Source organism: Sus scrofa, chromosome 1, assembly GCF_000003025.6.
Source record: "Sus scrofa isolate TJ Tabasco breed Duroc chromosome 1, Sscrofa11.1, whole genome shotgun sequence".
NCBI lineage: Eukaryota > Metazoa > Chordata > Mammalia > Artiodactyla > Suidae > Sus > Sus scrofa.
In genome coordinates, this window is record NC_010443.5 from 8,688,993 (window position 1) to 8,709,697 (window position 20,705).

A 20,705-nucleotide genomic window follows, 5' to 3' on the forward strand; every position below is an offset into this window, starting at 1 on the left:
GGTTCGCCTCAGAGACTAGAACTACTTCACCTAAAAAGAGGAAAAAAAAAAAAGGGGAGTTCCGTGGTAACAAATATGACTAGGATCCATGAGGACTCGGGTTCGATCTCTGGCCTCACTCAATGGGTTAAGGATCTGGTGTTGCTGTGGCTGTGGCAGAGGCCAGCAGTTGCAGCTCCATTTTGACCCCTAGCCTGGGAATTTTCATATGCCACAAGTGTGACCCTAAAAAAGACCAAAACAAAACAACAACAAAAAACCCCACTCCACCTCTACAATGGGAATCTGGTTTCTCATCAACCACAGCTTCCCATCCTGTTTTTACCATTTCTTCCCAGACACGCCTTATTTGACTTTATACTTGCCAGTCTTAGGTCATAGAGTTCTCACCCACCCAGATTCCATGGCTGCCCATTTCTATAACATTCTTTGTAGTTCTTGAAATTATTTCCATTTTTTTGTTTTTCTGCTCCATTAATCTCTCCAAGTTACTAACTCGAAGCAGCCAAGCATGGCAGCGTGGACGCGCCACGTGAAGGCCACGCTGTACGGCTCTGGCAGGGACCTGATTTCACTTGAATGGCTCATGCATCACATTCCTCCACCAGCATTTCCAGCTCCAGCTCAGGGCCAGCTGCAGAGTAACCCCTCAAAATACGTCTGCTGGATGCTTTTAACAAATAAATACGTTTATTTGCCCACAGAAGCTATTACATTGTCAAAAGATACATAAGCCCTACAGCTCAACAACAGAAAAACCTAGTAAGCCAATCAAGAACTGGGCAAGGGTGTGGAACAGACATTTCTCCAAGGAAAATAAACAGCCAACAAGTACAAAAAGATGCTTAATATAATTCATCATCAGGGAAATCAAAATCAAAACCACAATACGACAGCACCTCACCTCCATGGGGGCGGCCACCATCAAAAAAAAAAAAAAAAAACCCAAAAACCAAAAACAGAAAATAACAAGTGCTGGCAAGGATGTGAGAAGCCAGAATCTCTGTGCACTACTGGTGGGAATATAAAACAGTAAGGCAGTTTCTCAAAAAGTTAGAAATAGAGGGAGTTCCCATTGTGGTGCAGCAGAAACAAATCCGACTAGCATCCATGAGGATGCAGGTGTGATTCCTGGCCTCACTCAGATCGGGCGTTGCCATGAGCTATGGTGTAGATCACAGACGTGGCTCAGATTCTGCATTGCTGTGGCTCTGGTGTAGGTGGGCAGCTATAGCTCCGATTCGACCCCTAGCCTGGGAACTTCCATATGCCATGGGTGCGGCCTGAAAAAGCAAAAAAAAAGAAAGAAACAGAATCACTATACAATACAATCTAGCAATTCCACTTCTGGACACTTATCCAAAAGATTTGAAAGCAGCATCTCAAAGAGATGTTTGAATATTCCTGTTCATAGCAGTATTATTCATAATAGCCAATAGCTGGAAGGAAACCAAACGTCATTGATGGATGAATGGATAAACAGGATGTAGTACATACATTCAATGGAACATTATTCAGTCTTAAAAGGGGCAGGAATTCTGACAGGTTACAATGTGGATGAACCTTGAGGACATGCTAAATGAAATAAGCCAGACACAGAAAGACAAACACTATATGATTCCACTTATATGAGGTTATGTGGAATAGCCAAATTCATAGAAACAAGCAGCATATATAGGAGTTCCCGTCGTGGCTCAGCGGAAACCAATCCGACTAGGAACCATGAGGTTTCGGGTTTGATCCCTGGCCTCGCTCAGTGGGTTAAGGATCTGGCATTGCCGAGTGCTGTGGGGTAGGTCGCAGACGCAGCTTGGATCTTGTATTGCTGTGGCTGTGGTGTAGGCCGGCAGCAACAGCCCTGATTAGACCCATAGCCTGGGAACCTCTATGTGCTGCGGGTGCGGCCCTCAAAAGACAAAAAGAAGAAGAAGAAGAAGAAGAAGAAGAAGAAGAAGAAGAAGTTATAGATACAGTTTCAGTTTTGCAAGATGAAAAACTCTGGAGATTGGTTACACAATAATGGAATACACTTCAAATGGTGAAGAGAGTAAATTTTATGTTTTTTGTTTTTTACTACAGTTAAAAAAAAGGTACATTTAAATAATTAATGCCCACATCTAATTACAAATTTCTGCAGATCTGGCATACTTGTCTCTCTGATGAGCTGGGTAACGACAGGACATGAGTTTCAGTTTATTATTGCAGAAAGTAACATGATGTCCTTTCTATCAAAGGAAATCTTGGTGACTCCATTTTGCTCCAGTTTCGGCTGAAACACCTTCCTGCGACCCGCTTCCTCTTTCCCTCTGCTCCCGGGAACAACATGTTTCAAATGAGCCGACCGAGAAGGATGTGCGCCCTGACCTGACCCATGGGAAGGGGACAGGTCCATCGCCTGCGTTAGGGATGAGCAGGGAGGGTCTTTCCTTCTTTGCACGCGCTTTTTGCAGCCCCCGCGCCCTTCTGCAGAAGTGAAGAGCCTTGTCGAGGCTCCCCGTGCTCACGTGTCTCATTTTCTGACACTGATGATCCAGCCATCTCCCCAACATTATCACCTCCATCCACCGTCAACTCACCGTCAGACCGTCTCCACCACAACTGACCCACCAGAAAGACGGTGGGCTCAAGACTCCGGGGAATAACCAAGGGAAAGGCCCGCTGTGCTCGCTTCCTAAAGACCTTTAGGCTTTTAAATGTATTGTTTAACAATCATTCAGTTTAAAGGTAAGAGCACTTTACCGCCATAATAACAACATCAGAGTGTAACAAATGCCGATCCAGCATTTACTTTTCTGCAAGTTTCTGATTTCTATTTCGGAAGGATTAACACCAGCTCACTCTGCTTACTCACTGTCCATGCACTTGGGGAATGGAATAAAGTATTTTGGTTAAAAGGCAAAATTTTCTTTTTCCTTTATTTCTCCTAGTTTATATCCCATAATTTAATTTGGGTCAACAAAAGATTAAAATCTGTCAAAGAGAATTACAATGAGTAGTACCAGCTCGCGGGTACTTAGCGGAGGTTGGGGGCAAACAGCAGAGCAGCGTCACAGTCGGTGTCTGGCTGACACATGTCCTCACCTGCACAAGCGTGTCCAGTGTAAAGATGTGCTCCCCACGAACATTGTAGAACTTGACCAGGGCACTCCTCAGAAGAGGGCCGTTGGGAAGGTCACTGAGCTGGGTCTGCCGTTCCATACCAGCGACCGCCAGGAGGTCTCCCTGGGTGCACCACTGGGCCACCACCTCTGAAATCACAAAGAGCCAAATGGTCAGCACAAGGACGGGACCCTTCCTGAACTTGCATTTAAGTAGTTAAAGAAATGTAACCACTGAGAGTTCCATGGCGGCCTAGTGGTTAAGGATCCAGTGTTGTCGCTGCTGTGGTTTGATGTTTGAGTTCCACGCCCAGCCCGCGAACTTCCTATGCAGCAGGCCAAAAAAAAAAGGAAAGAAAAGAAAAGAAATGGGACTGCTGAGCATGGGAGCCACTGAGTGGTGGCTTGTCCCCTTCCTTTCCTGAAGACAAGAGCTGCCCATTTCTTTGAAGACAACAGAGACTCAGGTGCTCATGACGTGCTGGGACAGCAGCTCCGACACCAGGGCTTCTACAGCAGGACGGGCGGAACTGTGTGAGTGCAGGTTAGACCATGCCACCCGTGATGGTCCACGCCAAGTGCTCTCGCCACTGCGGTGTCCCCTCCCTCCGAGAGGACCCAGAGTCAACAGATGCTACACGTGAAATGTAAACCAAGAGGAGAGCCTGGTTTCTACTCATTTGAGCTCTGTGCACTGCGAGGCAGATGAAGTTCAGAAAAGGACATGCCTGCATGGGAAGGCTGGACTTTCTCTCAGCAGTTGGATGTTGTGGGGGCTGAGAAGAGGAGGTGACCCTCCGGTGGGAGGCAGCATCGTCAGAGAGCTCCTCACGGTGAGACGCGATGCTCACCTACACGGCCTTCCGCACCCGCAAGAAACGGCTACGAAATGGCTGGTCTAATGCCAATGAGGAGAACAAGCTCAAAGTTGGTACAGTATTTACAGCACGGTTTTTCTCCCTTAAGACCCTAAAGCCCCATGCGGCCTATCCAGAGACCCCTGGAATCTGCAAGTCCGAGGCCTACTCTGCAGAGAGGCCGGAATTCAGAGGTGCCCTCCCCCTCCCCCCCGCCACCACACACACCGCAGGGCTGCACTTCCCAGCGGGGTCTAGCGGCCGGCAGCTCCCCAGCTAGATCTACCCGGTCACACGCGACCACACGTGCGGTACTGAGTCTGACCTCAACACCAGCACATTCTGAGGTCACTCAAGTTCCTTAACGTCCCTGGAAGACCAGACAGCAGGCCCTGGGTCAGGACAGCTCACCAGACCCAGGGAACCGAGGGCCTGCTTGTCCAGCCAGCCTCGACACAGTCTAGAGACAAATGCAGCAGAGTGTGCAGAGGAAGCAAACTGTGAATACTTTTTTGAGACAGTAAAGGAGAAACACTAGACCCCTCCATCTGCAGATCTTCTCTGACTGACAATGGGGTTACATGCGGATAAACCCACCCTACGCTGAACGTGCATTTAATACACGTAACTGGCCATGGGTGGGCAAAAGCACCTCACACGAAGCCGGTTTGTTAACACAGTGTTGACTCCCTCGGGTCATCACCGCATACTGTACTGACAACGAACAACAGAGAGGCTGGAAGCTCATCAGATGCTGACCCTCGTGATCGCCGGGCTGCCTGGGAACTGCCACTGCCCAGCTGGCATCACGAGACAGGATCAGACTGCGTGTCGCCAGCCTGGGAGAAAATCCCAATTCTAAATTCAAAGCACAGTTTCTACCCAACATGTATCACTTCTGCCCCATCATAAACGCGAAAAACCCTGAGTTGAACCATAATACGTTGGGGACTGCCAGTTCTTATGAGCCAAGCACCTGGCCAGTCTGCGAAAGGAGAGGTGACCGTGGAGGGAAGGAGCTGCCACCAGCCGTCCGTGACGCCCCTGGCGACCTCTTCCCAGCAGCCACTAGCACAGCCCATGACGCAGTGACAAAACATAAACACAGTCTCAAAACACGACTGCCGTCCTTACCACGTCTACGACTGAGGCCTTAAGATACTCTGAAACCAAGACAGAAAAGAGAAACTGTCTACATGCAGAACCTGCTGGATGACACCAATTTACTTAAACTTCACCCAACTTTCTGAAATTAGGGAGGCCTACTACACAAAGCATATTGTGCCATGAGAGTAAAAACGACGGAGGACATTTTTAGATTAAATTTAGATTTCTAGTCAGGTAATCACAAGAATACTAAATTTGCCCGTATTTTTAGGCTACAACTCAAGATGTCCACATGTAGAAGGAGCACTACTTTTCGTTTTGCTTTGTTTTGTTTGTAGGAGGTTCCCAGGCTAGGGCTCGAATCGGAGCGGCAGCTGCCGGCCTTCGCCACAGCCACAGCTTGCAGAACCCAAGCCACTGTGACCTACACCATGGCCCAGGGCAACGCTGGATCCTCAGCCTGCTGAGCGAGGCCAGGGACTGAATCCACATCCTCATGGATACTAGCTGGGTTCATAATCCGCTGAGCCAGTGGGAACTCCTGGGACGGCTACTCTGTGTCACCTCCCCAGTCACCTCCCCTTCCTGTTCCCGACTCTCTCCTGCACTTTGTGGCAATGTGTCAGAAATGCTGCCCCGACACCATCTAGCCTGACAGAGAACTGAATAATACATCCAAGGGATGAAAAATAATGTTCCCACAGGTAGTTTCTAAGATGGTGAAAAATTGGAAAAATTCACCCTACAAAGAAGACCAAGGAACTGAGTGGTAATTACGACATTTTCAGTGCCCATCAGCTACCTCATTGAGAACAAAGCTCAGGACCGCAAGACAAGCGGCAGGTTTGGATGAGATGAATAAACTTGGTTAAAGGGGTTAAAAACAGAGTTTCAGAAGAGCAAAAGTAGAGCTTGGATGACGGAATCTATGGAGAATTTATGATGACTGCCTTTCTGTTTGAGCTCCGTGAAAGAACGTTCAGAAGAATTTACAGAAAAGTGCAACAGTTTACGTTCGTGATCATCGTAAAAGACACTCGGCCCTGCACACGCCCATCTGCGGTGCCTGAGAGGAGGGCTCCACGTCCCCCGGGAGGGACAGGCTGAATGATTCCTTCCAGTTACAGGTCTGAAACAGCAATGGGACGCCCAAAAGAGGGATTTTCATGTGCCTCTAAAAATATGGTAGGGGCTTCCGTCATGACGCAGTGGAAGCGAATCCGACTAGGAACCATGAGGTTGCAGGTTCGATCCCTGGCCTCACTCAGTGGGTTAAGGATCTGGTGTTGCCGTGAGCTGTGGTATAGGTCGCAGACTCACCTCGGATCTGGCGTTGCTGTGGCTGTGGTGTAGGCAGGCAGCTGCAGCTCCAGTTAGACCTCTAGCCTGGGAACTTCCATATGCTGCAGGAGTGGCCCTAAAAAGCAAAATAAATAAATAAATACAAAAATACTCTATAGTTCTGAAACAGAAGCAAGTGCTTCCAGGGTGTGCAGGCCAGTTGATGCCTTCCAGCCCATCAACAGTTAAGTGTACAGACTTGATTCTCTGCACCCCTGGGGTTCCTGAATAATTCACGACCCCCTGTTCCAATGGCCAGTTCTGATGACAGTAGCAAGCAGAGCTGGAGGCTTGCCCCCAACCTTGCATTCAGGTTATAATAAGGCCCTTTAGCATCAAGGTCCAAGGGGGCAGCCCTGGAATTTCTACACTGCACCATTCAAGACAGAAGGGACAGAACTGTTTTCTTTGAAAGACCTCATCAGCCAGCGCCTCAGCAGTCTTCTTGAAGAACAAAATTCAGAACACTCCGCATGCTCCCGGACACTGCTCTCCTCTTGAGAGAACATTTCATGATGCCTCCCAGGAGGGCGTCAGCCCCTGACTGCCGGCTTCACCTGGATGCCTCGGGCGGTCAAGGTAACTGTACAGCACACGGTCAGTTCCTTCAGAAGCCTTAAAACTAGAGGGGCTCCTGTGTCGAGTGCCTCGTGCGTCGTCTGCTGCCACAGGCCCAGCTGATGCTGGTGCCCAACGCCATCGCTGCCAGCGGGAGGCCAGCACCCACCCCCACAACGATCACAAGGGCAGGTGAAGACGGAGATGCCGTCAGGAAGCCCTCCTCTAGGTGGGACTCTTCACAGACGCGGAGGAGCGAGAGGAAAGAGCTCTACGGCCAGGGTCCTTTAAGCCCGGGGGAGGTGGCTGCAGGGGCAGGCAGCTGGGAAGGCCAGCCGCACGGGCTCATCTGTACCTTTCAGCCCTGACTGGATGACAGTGGGAGACAGGTCGTCGTAGTTGCTCATCAGGCTGATGTCTCCCGAGGTGAAGCTGACGGTGAGCAGCGGCTTGATGGTCTGCACCGGGATGGGATAGGCGGCCGGACCATCTGCGGGGACAGGAGTGCTGAGTGAAAAAGAGGCGCACCACACACCACCCAGATCCGGGCCGCACGCTGCCATCCTGCCAAGGGCCTGAAAACCGCCTAGGAACGCGGGTCAGACTCCGGGCTGCGACGTCACTGAGAAGGCCCAGCTGCAGAGCACCCAGGAGCCACGCGAAAGCGCGGGGGCGCTTCCTGAAGAACAGTGAAGGCGGTGGGGCCAGCGGCCCTGAGGGCACCGAGGGGGCTCCCTGGGCCCTGTCGTGTGGTGCTGAGCGCGTGTGAGAAGTGTATTCACCTGGGTGGTTGTGATACGTGTTCCTGGTGATGTGCAAATGGAAATGATTTTAACGTCACATAACACCTATAGATGGTGGGAAGACGGAGGAAAACGTTTTCTTAATCCTGGTCCAAAGTACAGAGAAAAGCTGCCTTTCAATACTGAACGCACTTGCACCGATTATAGGAGATAAGCAGCCACCATTCTCTGTTGTTACCAGAAGACCCCAAATGGGGAGGGAAGGCCGGGGCCGGATGTGGCTCGTGGACCCGGGTAGCCGAGCGGAGGTGAGCTCGGAGCTAGACGCCTGCAGCACAGGAAAGCCAAGCAAAGCAGAGTGTGGTGCAGCCCCGCCTGCAGGAGCCCTCGTCACCCTCCTCTGCTCCACTTGCCGGTGCTGCGGGCACCTAGCTCCCTGCTCATATCCCCTCGGCCACCAAGAGAAGCCCTGCACGGTCTGAAGGGCAAGCGCCAGCCATCCCCACACTGCCCGCTGCTTCCAGGAGGGCAATTGGTCAGAGCAGCGGCCAGGAACAGAGTTCGAGCCCAGAACCTGCCCCAGACCTCCATGGTAAACCTGGTGTCTGGACCGTGTTTCTGCCCAAGACACGGGGATGAGGAGACATTCTGCTGTAAGGGGTCCAGCCCAGTGCTGACCGACACTGACTTCACGAGAGGGAGGCGGAGGGAGCAGCACACCTGGCTCAAGGCCCCTGGGCCCCCGAGGAAGTGGACGTGCGGGAGCTAAGGGCTCTTCCTCCCAAGACCCACCAGAGCTGGGAGTCCTCTCTCAGTGAACACCGCCTCGTCCCTGAGTGAATGAATGAACACGAAGGCGTACTCGTCTCTGGGAAGCATGCCACTTTATCACGTCTGGGACAGGAGGGAGAGGACAAAGAATCACTCCAAGTACCGATGTGGGCAGAGCTGATGGGGGAGAAGTAAAAGCCCCTTCCCTGGACCAGCCCTTCCCGTCAAACCCGCCCACGGGCACGCGGGAGGGTGGAGCCGTCCAGTGTGTGAGCGCGACTCAGCCAGCTGCGTGAGCACAGCTGCCCCAAGTCCTGCGGCGGTGACCACACCTCGGCGGGGCGTCCCTTCGCTAGTCAGGGCGCTGGGCAGGCCGGGGCTGAAGGCTGACCTTGCTGCCGGCCAGCAGCAAAAGCCGAGGCCTCTGATGGGGGGATAAGACACCCGCAAGGGGAGGAAGAGGCTGGAATCTGAAATTATCCCCACCAGGGGTTTCAAACAATCTCTCATCACGGGTACAAATGCTAAAAAGCTCAGAGGTCACCTACCCTAATCGAACATCGCTGTGAGGCTTGGGGGCAGGGGTCTTCTGAACCGAGAAGGGAAAGGCTCCAGCGGGAAATAGCAGAGACAGGGACGTGGCTGTCAGCCCCACGTACTGGCCTCCATCACGGGCAGAGCCAATCCTCTTCTCACCTGACTAAAGCTACAGGCTTGACAGCGTTCGGGAGCTGGACACCACATACTGCGTGATGCTGTTAGCGCATGGCCTTCTCCCTCCTCGGCCTTCTCCTTCCTCGGCGCTCTCTAGTCCCACCGCGCAGCTAAGCCCCACAACAGCCCCAGGCGCCGGAAAGGGCCCTGGGTCCCCCGCATCGAGGAAAACCTAGGCCTGAGGGGCTTCAGCAACCTGACCGACAGGGATTCCGTGAAAAGGGATGCAGAGGGAAGCGAGGCAGGTCCAGAACAGAGATTGGGCTGCTTTGCCCTGCGTTCCCGTGGAGAACCCCTCCCAGCGCGTCAGGGCAGGGTCCCTCCCACTGACGGATGGCTTTCTCCTCCGACGCCCTGGTCCCTGGAGCCAGCGCGCTACCTTGGGGCGGGGAGTAGTCGTCGGAGTCGGTGTCGCTCTCGCTGCTGTCCTCCACCAGGAAGGCGGGGTAGTTCCAGGACATGCTGAGGATGCCGTCCGACTCGTGCAGGAGGACGTGGGCCAGCATCCTGCCGTGGCAGTCCATGACGATCACCTGCCCGTCCGCCGTGCCAAAGAGGACCTGCAACCAAGCACCAGGTGTGATGGACGCGTGGCGGACCTCACGGCCCCGACTTCTTGTTCCCAAGCACAAGATACATTTAGAACTAAACCAGACACCAGTTAAACAACTGAGGAAATACAAAAAGCATTACGGAGAAGACTCTGAGCTGGCTATTACTGCAAGAATTTTAGTCCTTTATTACTGAAATAGGACTAACATCATAATAAATATTTCATTATGTTGCCTGGATGTTTTCAAATACAGCAAAATCACCGTTTAACTTTTTATGAGTTGTTTTTGTTTGTTTTGGGTTTTCTTGGTTGGAGGAGGAGGGCTAAGAAGTTAATATTTACTTATTTTTCTTGAAAAAAAAAGCAGCAGAGATTCACTGGTAAAATTCTTAAATTTCAAAGAAAAACGTTAAGTGTATTTAAGCATCTTTGGTTCATGTTTTATTTCAGTCAGAATAATAATGGTGTTGAGGAACTTAGGTAATGATGCCACAGTGAATCAACGGCATTCATACACTCAGTGAGTGCTTACTGTGTCAAGTGCTACGCTAACAAGTTCACCTCATTAATTGTCAAAATAATTAAGTGCCAGCACTGCCGGCATGAAGCTCAGATGGCCCGACAACTCGAGGGCTGCTCCTAGGGGACCCCCTAGTCCCCGGGCCAGGTACACATTCAGGCACATGCTGGGGTGTCCAGGACTACAGCGCACACAGGCAGGGGAAAAGGTCGGATGGGGTGACCAGCACCCATCAGAGTGGGAGAGGAACCGCACAGCTGCTGGAGGCCTCCCCGGATGGTCATCCTGCTGGAAGTTCCCGAGGGGACGCCTGGGGCCCGGGAAGCAGGACCTCATGAGGGGCACACTGTTATTGCTTGCTTAGTGTGACCGACTCCGCAGTTTTCGAATCTGCTGGCACTGAACCTTTCTCTTTCAGACAGGCAGCGTGTCTATCCATCAACAACTCTTTGTGAGAACTGTGTAAGTTATTTCTGTTTTACAGATGCAGAAACAACTTAACGGAGGTCAGGTACACTGACAAAGTCTAGCGGTCTATCTAACTAGAAAGACCAGGGTTTACACCAAGGGAAAGTTAAGACTTCCTAGGTCCATACATCTTTTTGCTTTTATGGTTTTGACAAAGACTTGCCAGTCCTTGAGGGCAAAGACTGTCCAGAGCTGTAACCTTGGCGCCTTTGGGCTTCAGGTCCAGTGGGCACTCAGTAAGCATTTACTGTCACATCAGTGAAGTCAAGTCAGTGACAACAATATGACTATTTTAGGACATACATCCTGATATTAAGGTCGACTAACGGCAAGGGAAGACGTATTTCATTTCAGTGGTAATAATCTCAAAATTTATAGAGCTATTTTAGATAAACTGTCCAACAAATATTCCTTTTTTTGTTTGTTTGTTTTTGTTTTTTGCCTTCTTTTTTTTTTGTTTGTTTGTTTGTTTTTGCTATTTCTTGGTCTGCTCCCACAGCATATGGAGGTTCCCAGGCTAGGGGTCGAATCGGAGCCGTAGCTGCCAGCCTATGCCAGAGCCACAGCAACGCGGGATCTGAGCCACGTCTGCGACCTACACCACAGCTCACAGCAACACTGGATCATTAACCCACTGAGCAAGGGTAGGGATCGAACCCACAACCTCATGGTTCCTCGTCGGATTTGTTAACCACTGCGCCATGATGGGAACTCCCAAATATTCCTTTAAATATGGTATTTTAATGACTAAAAACTAAGAAAAAACTTAAACAGTTTTTCCTGGGGCCAGTGATGAGTCATGATCAAATGTTCCTTAAAGGAAAAAAGACAAGACTTAGGAAGAACGTAGTAAAAATCATTTTAGAAAAAGGTGAATTTTTGGTAGCCAACAGAGAAAATCAGTTTCCACTGGCACGTCCACAAAGTCCTCATGCAACATGGGCAGAGGGGGCCCTGGCATGGTGGGTCAGGCCCACTGAACTCCTGGAGGAGGTGGGCACTGTGAAGCCTGAGTTTTCGGTGACGATAAATACAAAACATGACTTACTGTAATTTCTACTGAAATGTAAAACTCAGGTATTTCAAACGAAGAAGAGGTGCAGGAATCCTCTGCGAGGCGGCGTCCCATCCACGTCCTCCCTCCACTGTTCACGCAGGTTCGGAAGAGCGGCTGTGCACCTGTGCCCGTGCTGGGGCGGGGCTGGGCGGGGAGGTGAAGGGCTAACGGATCCCTCCGACTCTGCTTCGAATAAACACGGCCCAGCAGCAGGCAGGAGCACAGACCATCCCTCTCAAGTGCTCATGCAGTCTCCACTGGCACAGTGTCATGTCAGTTCTTGTGTCTGACTCCCAGGCTAGACTGGAGGCTTCTGGGGACCTGCGCCACGTCTGCTCTGTTCACCACCGACCCCCAGGGCCCGCCAGAGGGGACAGCACACAGCAGGGTTTGTGAAGGGATGGAGGAGATGAGGCCTCTTTTGAGTACCACTCACATTTTTCCATTTTGGAGAAGGACAGACAGCACCGAATGCATGAATGAAAGGGCTGGTGTTTTAACGAGCTTTCAGTGTTCAACATCACAGTAAAGCCAAATAGGACCACAAACAGAAACGAAAAACAGCCAGCCTCCAAACTGCCCACCACGACTTCTCGGCTCTCTTGGAAGATCATGCGCTACTGAGATCAGAGAGGAGGAAAACGGCGCACGAGCCGTCGAGCTGTCAAGCAATGACGGAGGAAGCTATTCTGTTTGGAGCAATGCTGTCAGAGAAGTGAAGAACACTGATTCAACACAAAATCAGATTTTAAAAAACCACCTCTATTACAAGTGCTTTTTATGCCTAATCATTTCCAATGAGATAAAGCTTATATGAGCTAAGCATTTCAAGAGAATGAGTCAGAAAAGTCTAGTAATGATGAATATACACACATGCATCGATCCTGGGGCTCCAGACAGACTGGTGCCAGCTCCTCCTTCCAGGCTCTGTCTCCTCGTTTAGGCTTGGTCCCTGATCCTTTTCCCTCTCTAGGAGGTCACAGTCATGCCCAAGGCCTCCAGGACCCCATTCAGGCTGGTTCACTCAGGCCTCTCCCCTAAGCTCCAGACTCACACATCTACCTGCCTACCTGCCACCTACCCCTGGATGGTCCAGAGCCAGGACCTGCAGAATCAACACATCCCAGATGAAATGCATCATCTCACCTTCCCCCCAACCAACACAGCCAGCAGGTCCTCTGGTGGCAAGTTATCTCCAATGTCCAGTATGGTGTCTGGTGTAACAGGTGAGCACACATCAGGTGTCATGGTTTTGGGGACCAACCACACAGAATTAATCCTCCTCTAAGCATGCCCCCCAAAACACTCTAAACGTTGCTGTTTCTGCTTGTCTGTCTTTCTAGCAAGTCTAATGGTGCCATTTCTCCAGTAGCATTTGCTTACTTTGTCTATCTTCGTCACATTTTGCTAATTTTTGCAATATTTCAAACTTCATTATTATATTCAGTGATCTGTGATCAGTGCTCTTTGATGTTACTACTGTAATTGTGGACACCAAAAACCATGCTCATATATGAGTGCAAACTTAATTGCTTATTTAAAGGACAACAAAGGACCTAGAAGATGACAAACTCAGTTGATAAAACAAGGTTTGAGAGAACTGACTCTAATTTTGCAAGCAGTTCCACTGCCGATAAAATGCTATCAAATAGCATTTTATGCTACAGAAAAAAATGGTTCATGAAAAGAAGAGTCAATCTATGTGGCCAAGTTCACTGCTGTCTTATTTTAAGAAATTGCCGCAGCCACCCAAACCTCAGCAACCACAATCCTGATTGATCAGTCATCAGCCATCAACACTGAAACAAGGTCCTCCACCAGCAAAAAGATTACAAGTCGCTGAAGGCTCAGATGTTAGCAATTTTTAGCAATAAAGGATTTTGTTTTCTGGGTTTTTTTCTGGCCACACCTATGGTGTGCGGAAGTTCCTGGGCCAGAGATTGAACCTGTGCCACAGCAGTGACCCAAGCCACTGCAGTGACAACATAGGAGCCTTAACTCACTATGCCAAAAACAAACTCCAGCAATAAAGTCTTTTTATTTTTATTTTTTTATTTATTTGCTTTTTAGGGCTAGGCCCGAGGCATATGGAGGTTCCCGCCTAAGGGCCAAATTGGAGCTATAGCTACCACCCTACGCCACAGCCACAGCAACTTGGGATCTGAGCCGAGTCTGTGACCTACACCACAGTTCATGGCAACACCGGATCCTTAACCCACTGAGCGAGGCCAGGGATTGAACCTGCATCCTCATGGATACTATTTGGATTCGCTTCCCCTGCACCACAACAGGAACTCCTAAGTATTTTTAAACTGAGGTACGTACATTGTCCTTTTAGACATAATGCTATTGAATACTTAATAGACTACAGCATAGTGTAAACATAACTTTTACTTACACCGGGAAACCAAAATATTTGTGTGACTCGCTTTATTGAAGGATCTGGAACTGAACCCACAGTATCTCTGAGATGTGCCTCTGGTAATTTCAGCCCCTCTTGATGGCATGTGCCTAAATGCACTGCTGTGGAGGGAGGAGGGAGGGACAAGCTGTGACATCCCTTTGCTCTTTAAACCCTCCTGTTGGGTTCAGAAAAAACACTAGCCTTCAAATGTGCTTCAAGGCCCAATTTGACTATTCTGCAACAAAGGAAAGAGAGTTACTGAAATCAGACATGTGCAAAGGATAGAACTGTTCAAGTGATTAACAGAGTATTTCCTGGTTCAAAAAAAAAAAGATAAAATGTAATTTTACAATTGACTTTAACAGTCATTTCTCAGACATTTTAAGATTTATTCTGATAAATATGGGAAAGAAATCTCACCCAAAATATCTATAATAAAAATGTGAATCTTTGGGCTAAACATATAATTTTGAAGTCATTTCATCTCTTCACTGCAGAATAACTGCTTATAAACTAACCCATGAAGATGAGAGACTATTATAAGTTCAAAAATTTTCAGAGAAGGAGATATTCTCTCTGCCTCAGGTACTGAATTTAACGTTAAATAACTCTCATTGCTAGAACATTCTTTCTGAAATCCCTCAGGCTCACTTTTAAGTTTATTCACCCTTGAATAAAGACTCTACACATGCTTTTGCGGGTGGAGGGGAACAGTCTGACTACAGGACTAATTAAAAACTAGGATACTGGAAACATCGATTATCTCTGGGAAACAGAATTGGGTGGCTTGAGGATAGTGGTTAAAAGGGAACTTTTCATCACATATCCTTTTGAACATTTAAAAATACACATCATGTGAATATATTATTAAAATATACTTACATATGCACTGAATGAGGTAGAGAGAAATGTTTCGGGAATACAGCTCTGGGCAAGGTGACAATCCCCTGGGGAGCCACTTACCACGTGGCCCTGGGGGTGAATGGGCACCTCTAATTTGGGAAGGAGATGCTAGGTGAACAGAAACCTGCTTAGCTTTTGGTGAAGACAATCCAAATCTATTGGGGAAATATCCTTTCCTTTGCAAAACTACTCAGGATGAGGAGTTGGCTGGCTGGGGGTTGGGTTCTATTTGACTCCTAATTGCGTATATAGCTTTGAATTGATCAATTATGGGTCAATTGAATCACTGATCTATTACTGATCAAGTAATACTGATCACTTGCATAACTGTGACTTGACCACTCCTAACTACTTATATAACTTTGAATTGAGCATTGCTCTGCCAGCTAAAAAAGGTCTATTAGATGAGCTCTCAAATCCTTTCCAGATTCAAAACGCTTCAAACCTTCAAAATATAAATCTATTTCTCAGTGTATTTCTTCCTACGACCACTAATAGCCTTCAACAAAAGGGCTAAGATGAAGTGATTTCCTGGTCTGGGGAGGGTAAAAGTCTTCCGACACACAGGGGCTGTCAGGGTATGTGCTTATGGGAGCAGGCCCAAGAGCACCCATGACTGGCATCAAAGACCAACGAAGCCGGGCACTAGCCACAGAGGTAAGGACAGATTTTAACCAGTTATCAGTACTGCGGTGAGGAGGTGAAGGCAGCTGCCACTCGTGCAGACATGACTGGGCATTTTAAAGGAAGAATGAGAGCACAGTGAGAGGGAGGCGGCAGCCACCCAAGAAGACTCTGGGAAGTGGAAGCTTACAAAGAGTGGGCTCAGGTCTGCCAATGGGATGAGGGCATCTGGGTTTTGCCAACTGGCGCTTAAGGAAGTTAAGGTTCAGAGCCTGGGAGACAGGGGCCCTACCTTCATGTGCTGCCTGGAATAAACAAAATTCTTTCTTCAGTCTCAAGCTTTCCCAGGCAAGAAGAGCAGGAGGCTGGAGTTGTCACCTTCAGCTACACAGCCTTGGGTGGACAGAAATTATGGTAGGGTTTGTTCAAGTCTCCGGGCATGTGTGTGTGTGTGTGGGGGGGGGTAGGGTTTGTTCAAGTCTCTGGGCAGGTGTGTGTGTGTTTGTACGCACGTATGAAATCATTTGCGACAGGAATCTAGTTTTATAGGCCAAAATTGAGGCCTAGTGAAGAAGCAGGTTCAACGGGGCCTGTCTAGAATTCAGTCAGGAGAGTTGTCTGTCACTGGTGGTGATATACATCACCTCCCTCTAACATGGCACGAGGAGGTTTTCAAGGCCAAGGGGAGGGCTGTCACAGCAGCAGTGCATTCGTGGTTTAGAAATGCCACGGGGAACCCTGGGAAGCTCAATTTTGTAGTGGAGCCATCAAGACAAACAATGGCATTCATGCAAGGGGTCTGTGTCAGAACCAAGGTTACTGTCATGCTGTGCTACTAATAAAAGCATATGAAAACTATATCACTAAATTAACATATCACTAAATTGGTGGTGGGGGGGTGGTAAGAATACTTAGCATGAGATCTACACTCCTAAATCCTTAAGCGTAGAGCTGCACACTGCTCATGAGGTACAGAAGTCCTTAACCTCGTGGAGCTAAACAGAAACTCCCCTTTTTCCCCACCCTCCAGGCCTGGGCCACCACGATTTTACTCTCCGCTTCTACGACTTTGATCATTTTAGACACCCCACACCAGTGAGGCCATGAATATGTGGCCTTTAGCGACTGGAATATTTCACTTAGCGTAATGTCCTCAAAGTTTATCCATGTATTATTTAGTCTTCCTTTTTAAGACTGAATAATATTCCATTGCATGTACAAAAGGCATTTTCTTTATTCATTCACTGATGGACATTTAGGCTGTGTTCCCATCTTGGCTATGGTAAACACAACTGCAATGAGTAAGGTTTGCAAATATCTATTTAAGATTCTGCTTTTAATTCTTTTGAAGAGTCACATGCAGGATTGCTGGTCATATGACAGTTCTATTTTCAATTTTCTGAGTAACTTCCACACTGTTTTCCACAGTTGTGACATTTTTCATTCCCACTAACAATGTGCAAGGGTTCCGATTCCTCCACGTTCTTGCCATCACTTCCCTCTCCCTTTTTTTAAGCAACGGCCACTCTAACAGGTATAGGGTGTTATCTGATTGTGCATGTGTGTGGGTTGTTTGTTTGTTTTGGCTGTGCTGGTGACATGCAGAAGTTTCTGGGCCAGGGTTCAAACACACAACAGCAGCAACCCAAGCTGTAGCAGTGAAAACACCAGACCCTTAACCCACTGCACCACAAGGGAACTTCAGACCGTGGTTCTGATTTGTATTTCCTGATGATTAGTCATGCTGAGTACCGTTCGTAGCTTGTTGATCACTGGTATATATTCTTTGGAGAAATATCTATTCAGGTCCTCTGCCCATTTTTAATCTTGTTATTTTTAAAATTCTTTTGCTATTGAGTTGAAGGAGTTCCTTAAGTATTTTGGATGTTAACTACTTACCACATATACAGTTTGAGAATATTTCTTCCATTCCACAGGTTGCCTTTTCACCCTTTTTTCTATGTTATGTAGAAACTTCTTAGTTTGTTGTGGTCCTACTTGTCTAATTTTGCGCCTTTTTTTTTTTTTTGCCTTCCTAGGGCTGCACCCGTGGCATATGGAAGATTCCAGTCTAGGGGTCAAATCAGAGCTAGAGCTGCAGGCCTACACCAGAGCCTCAGCAATGCAGGATCAGAGCTGTGTCTGCAACCTACACCACAGCTCATGTTAATGCCAGATTCTTAACCCACTGAGCGAGGCCAGGGATCAAACCCACCTCCTCTTGGATGCTAGTCGGGTTCGTTAACAGCTGAGCCATGACAGGAACTCCTAATTTTGCTTTTGTTGCCCATGTTTTTGTTTGTTTTTGTCTTTTGTCCTTTTTAGGACCGCTCCCTTGGCACATGGAGGTTTGAATCAAGAGCTGTAGTCACCGGCCTACACCAGAGCCACAGCAACGCCAGATCCAAGCTGTGTCTGCAGTGTATACCACAGCTCACAGCAACACCAGATCCTTAACCCACTGAGCAACAAGGCCAGGGATTGAACCCGCAACCTCATGGTTCCTAGTAGGATTCGTTTCTGCTGCGCCACAACGGGAACTCCCTGTTGCCCATGTTTTTGATGCCATATCCAAGAAGTCATTACAAAGCCCAATGTCATCAAGTTCAGTTCCCCTTATATCTTCTAGGAGTTGGACAGTGTCCGACCTTGTGTTTGCAGAGATTCCTTATCATAAAAGGGTACTGAATTTTGTCAAATACTTTTTCTGTATCAATTGAGATGCTCGTATCTCACATTCTGTTAATGTGGTATATCACATTAATTGATTTTTATATGTTGGACACCCTTGTACCCCAGGGATAAATCCTACTTCATTGTTGTGCAAGACCCTTTTAACGTGCCATTTAGTTCAGTCTACCAGTATTTTGTTAGGGATTTCTGCATCTATCTTCTTCAGGGATAGTGGTCTGTAATTTTCTTTTCTTGTAGTGTCTGTCTGGCTTTGGTATCAGGGTAATGCTAGCCTCATAAAATGAGTTTGGGAGCATTCCATCTTCTTCAAGTTTTTGGAAGAGATTGATAAGGAATGGTGTTAATTCTTTTTTAAATGTTAGGCAGAATTCACTAGTGAAGCCATCTGGTCTTGACATTTTCTTTGCTGTAACATTTTTTGATTACTGACTCAATCTCCTTACTAGTTATAGGTCTGTTCATATTTCCTATTTCTTCATAATTCAGTTTCAGGAGATTGCATATTTCTAGAAATTTATCCATTTTCTGTAGGTTATCCGACATGTTGACATATAATTAAGAGTAGTTGCAAATGATGCTTTTTATCTCTGTGACATCAGCTGTAGTGTCTCCTCTTTCATTTCTGATTTGAGACATGTCTTTTTCAGTTAGTCTAACCAAAGGCTTGTCCATTTTGCTAACCTTTAAAAAAAAAAAAAAACCAGTTCTTCGTATCACTGATTTTAAAATTTTTTTAATTGTCCATTTTGTGTTATTTCTGCTCTAATCTTTATTATCTCCTTCCTCCTCCTAACTCAGGACTAAGTTTGTTCTTTTTCCAGTTCTTTAAGAGAGGTGTGCACGCGTGCACGCGTGTGTGTGTGTGTGTGTGTGTGTGTGCGCGTGCACGTGTACCGAGACCTTTCTTCCTTTTTAATTCTAGGTATTTATTGCTATAAACTTCTCTTAGTACTCTCTTTGCTGCATCCTGTATGGTATGTTGTGTGTTCATTTTCATTTGTCTCAAGGTATTTTCTAATTTCTCTTTTGATTTCTTCTTTGTCCACTGGTTAATCAGGAATGTGTTCTTTAATGTCCACATATTTGTGAACTTTTCAGTATAACTTCTACTATTCATTTCGAGTTTCATTCCACTGTGATCAAAAAGATATTTAATATGATTTCAAATACCATAAATTTGTTAAGACTGTTTTCTAACCCAACAAGTGGTCTTTCCTGGAGAATATACCTTTTGTGTTTAAGAAGGATATATATTCCTATTCTGCTGAGTGCAATGTTCTATACATGTCTGTTAGGTCTACTTGCTGTATGGTGCTGTTAAAGTTCACTGCTTCTTTATGGATTTTCTGTCTGGATGTTCTATCTAGTATTGAGAATGGAGCAGTAAAGTTTCCTACCATTACTATATTGCTGTTTATTTTTCTTTCAGTTCTGTGTTTGCGTTCTATATTCGGTGTTTTGTACATTTAAATGCTCTAATGTTGCATGCATATATATTTATAATTGTATCTTACTGGTGAATTGATCCTTTTGCCTTTATATAATGTTCTTCCTTATTTCTTATGACAGTCTTTGACTTAATGTTTATTTTGTCTGCTACAATTATAGCTACCCTTGCTCCCTTTTGGTTATCATTTGCATAGAATATCTTTTTCCATCCTTTCATTTGCAGTCTATATATGACCTTAAATCTAAAATGAGTCTCCTACAGGCAGCATATAGTTGGATCATGTTTTTTCATCCATTCAGCTACTTTGTGTCTTTTTATTAGGGAGTTTAATCTATTTTTATTTACAGTTATTATTGGCAGGGAAGGACTAATTCTTGCCATTTTGTTAACTGTTTTCTGTCAGTCTTGTAGTTCTTTTGTCCCTCTTTTCCTCTCTTGCTGTCTTCCTTTGTGCTTCACTGACTTTTGTTTTGTATTCATATGCTTTCACTTATTTTTTTAACATATGCTTTCATATTATTGTCTATCATCCTTTCATTTCAACTTAAAGAACTCCCTTTAGCATTTCTTGTAAGGTAGGTCTAGTGGTGATAAACTACCTCAACTTTTGGGTATCTAGGAAAGCCTTTAGGCTCTCCATCATTTTTGAAGGACAGTTTTATCAGGTATAGCATTCTTGATTGGTAGGGTTTTTTAAATTCAGCACTTTGAATATATAGTCACACTCCTTTATGGACTGAAAGGCTTAAATCCACTTCTAGTGTTATGGGAGATCCTTTGTATGAGACAAGTTACTTTTTTCTTGCTGGTTTCAAAATTCTTTTTCCTTTAAACGCCTGACAA

General features: G+C 47.0%; 1 protein-coding gene across 1 annotated transcript in view; it reads right to left on the minus strand.

Moving 5' to 3' along the window:
• TULP4 (tubby like protein 4) overlaps positions 1–20,705 on the minus strand; it is a 240,786-nt gene that overhangs the window by 38,182 nt on the left and 181,899 nt on the right. Inside the window, 3 exon segments of the mRNA XM_021086385.1 lie at positions 3,082–3,248; positions 7,317–7,451; positions 9,569–9,749. Coding sequence (XP_020942044.1) covers positions 3,082–3,248; positions 7,317–7,451; positions 9,569–9,749 — 483 coding nt within the window.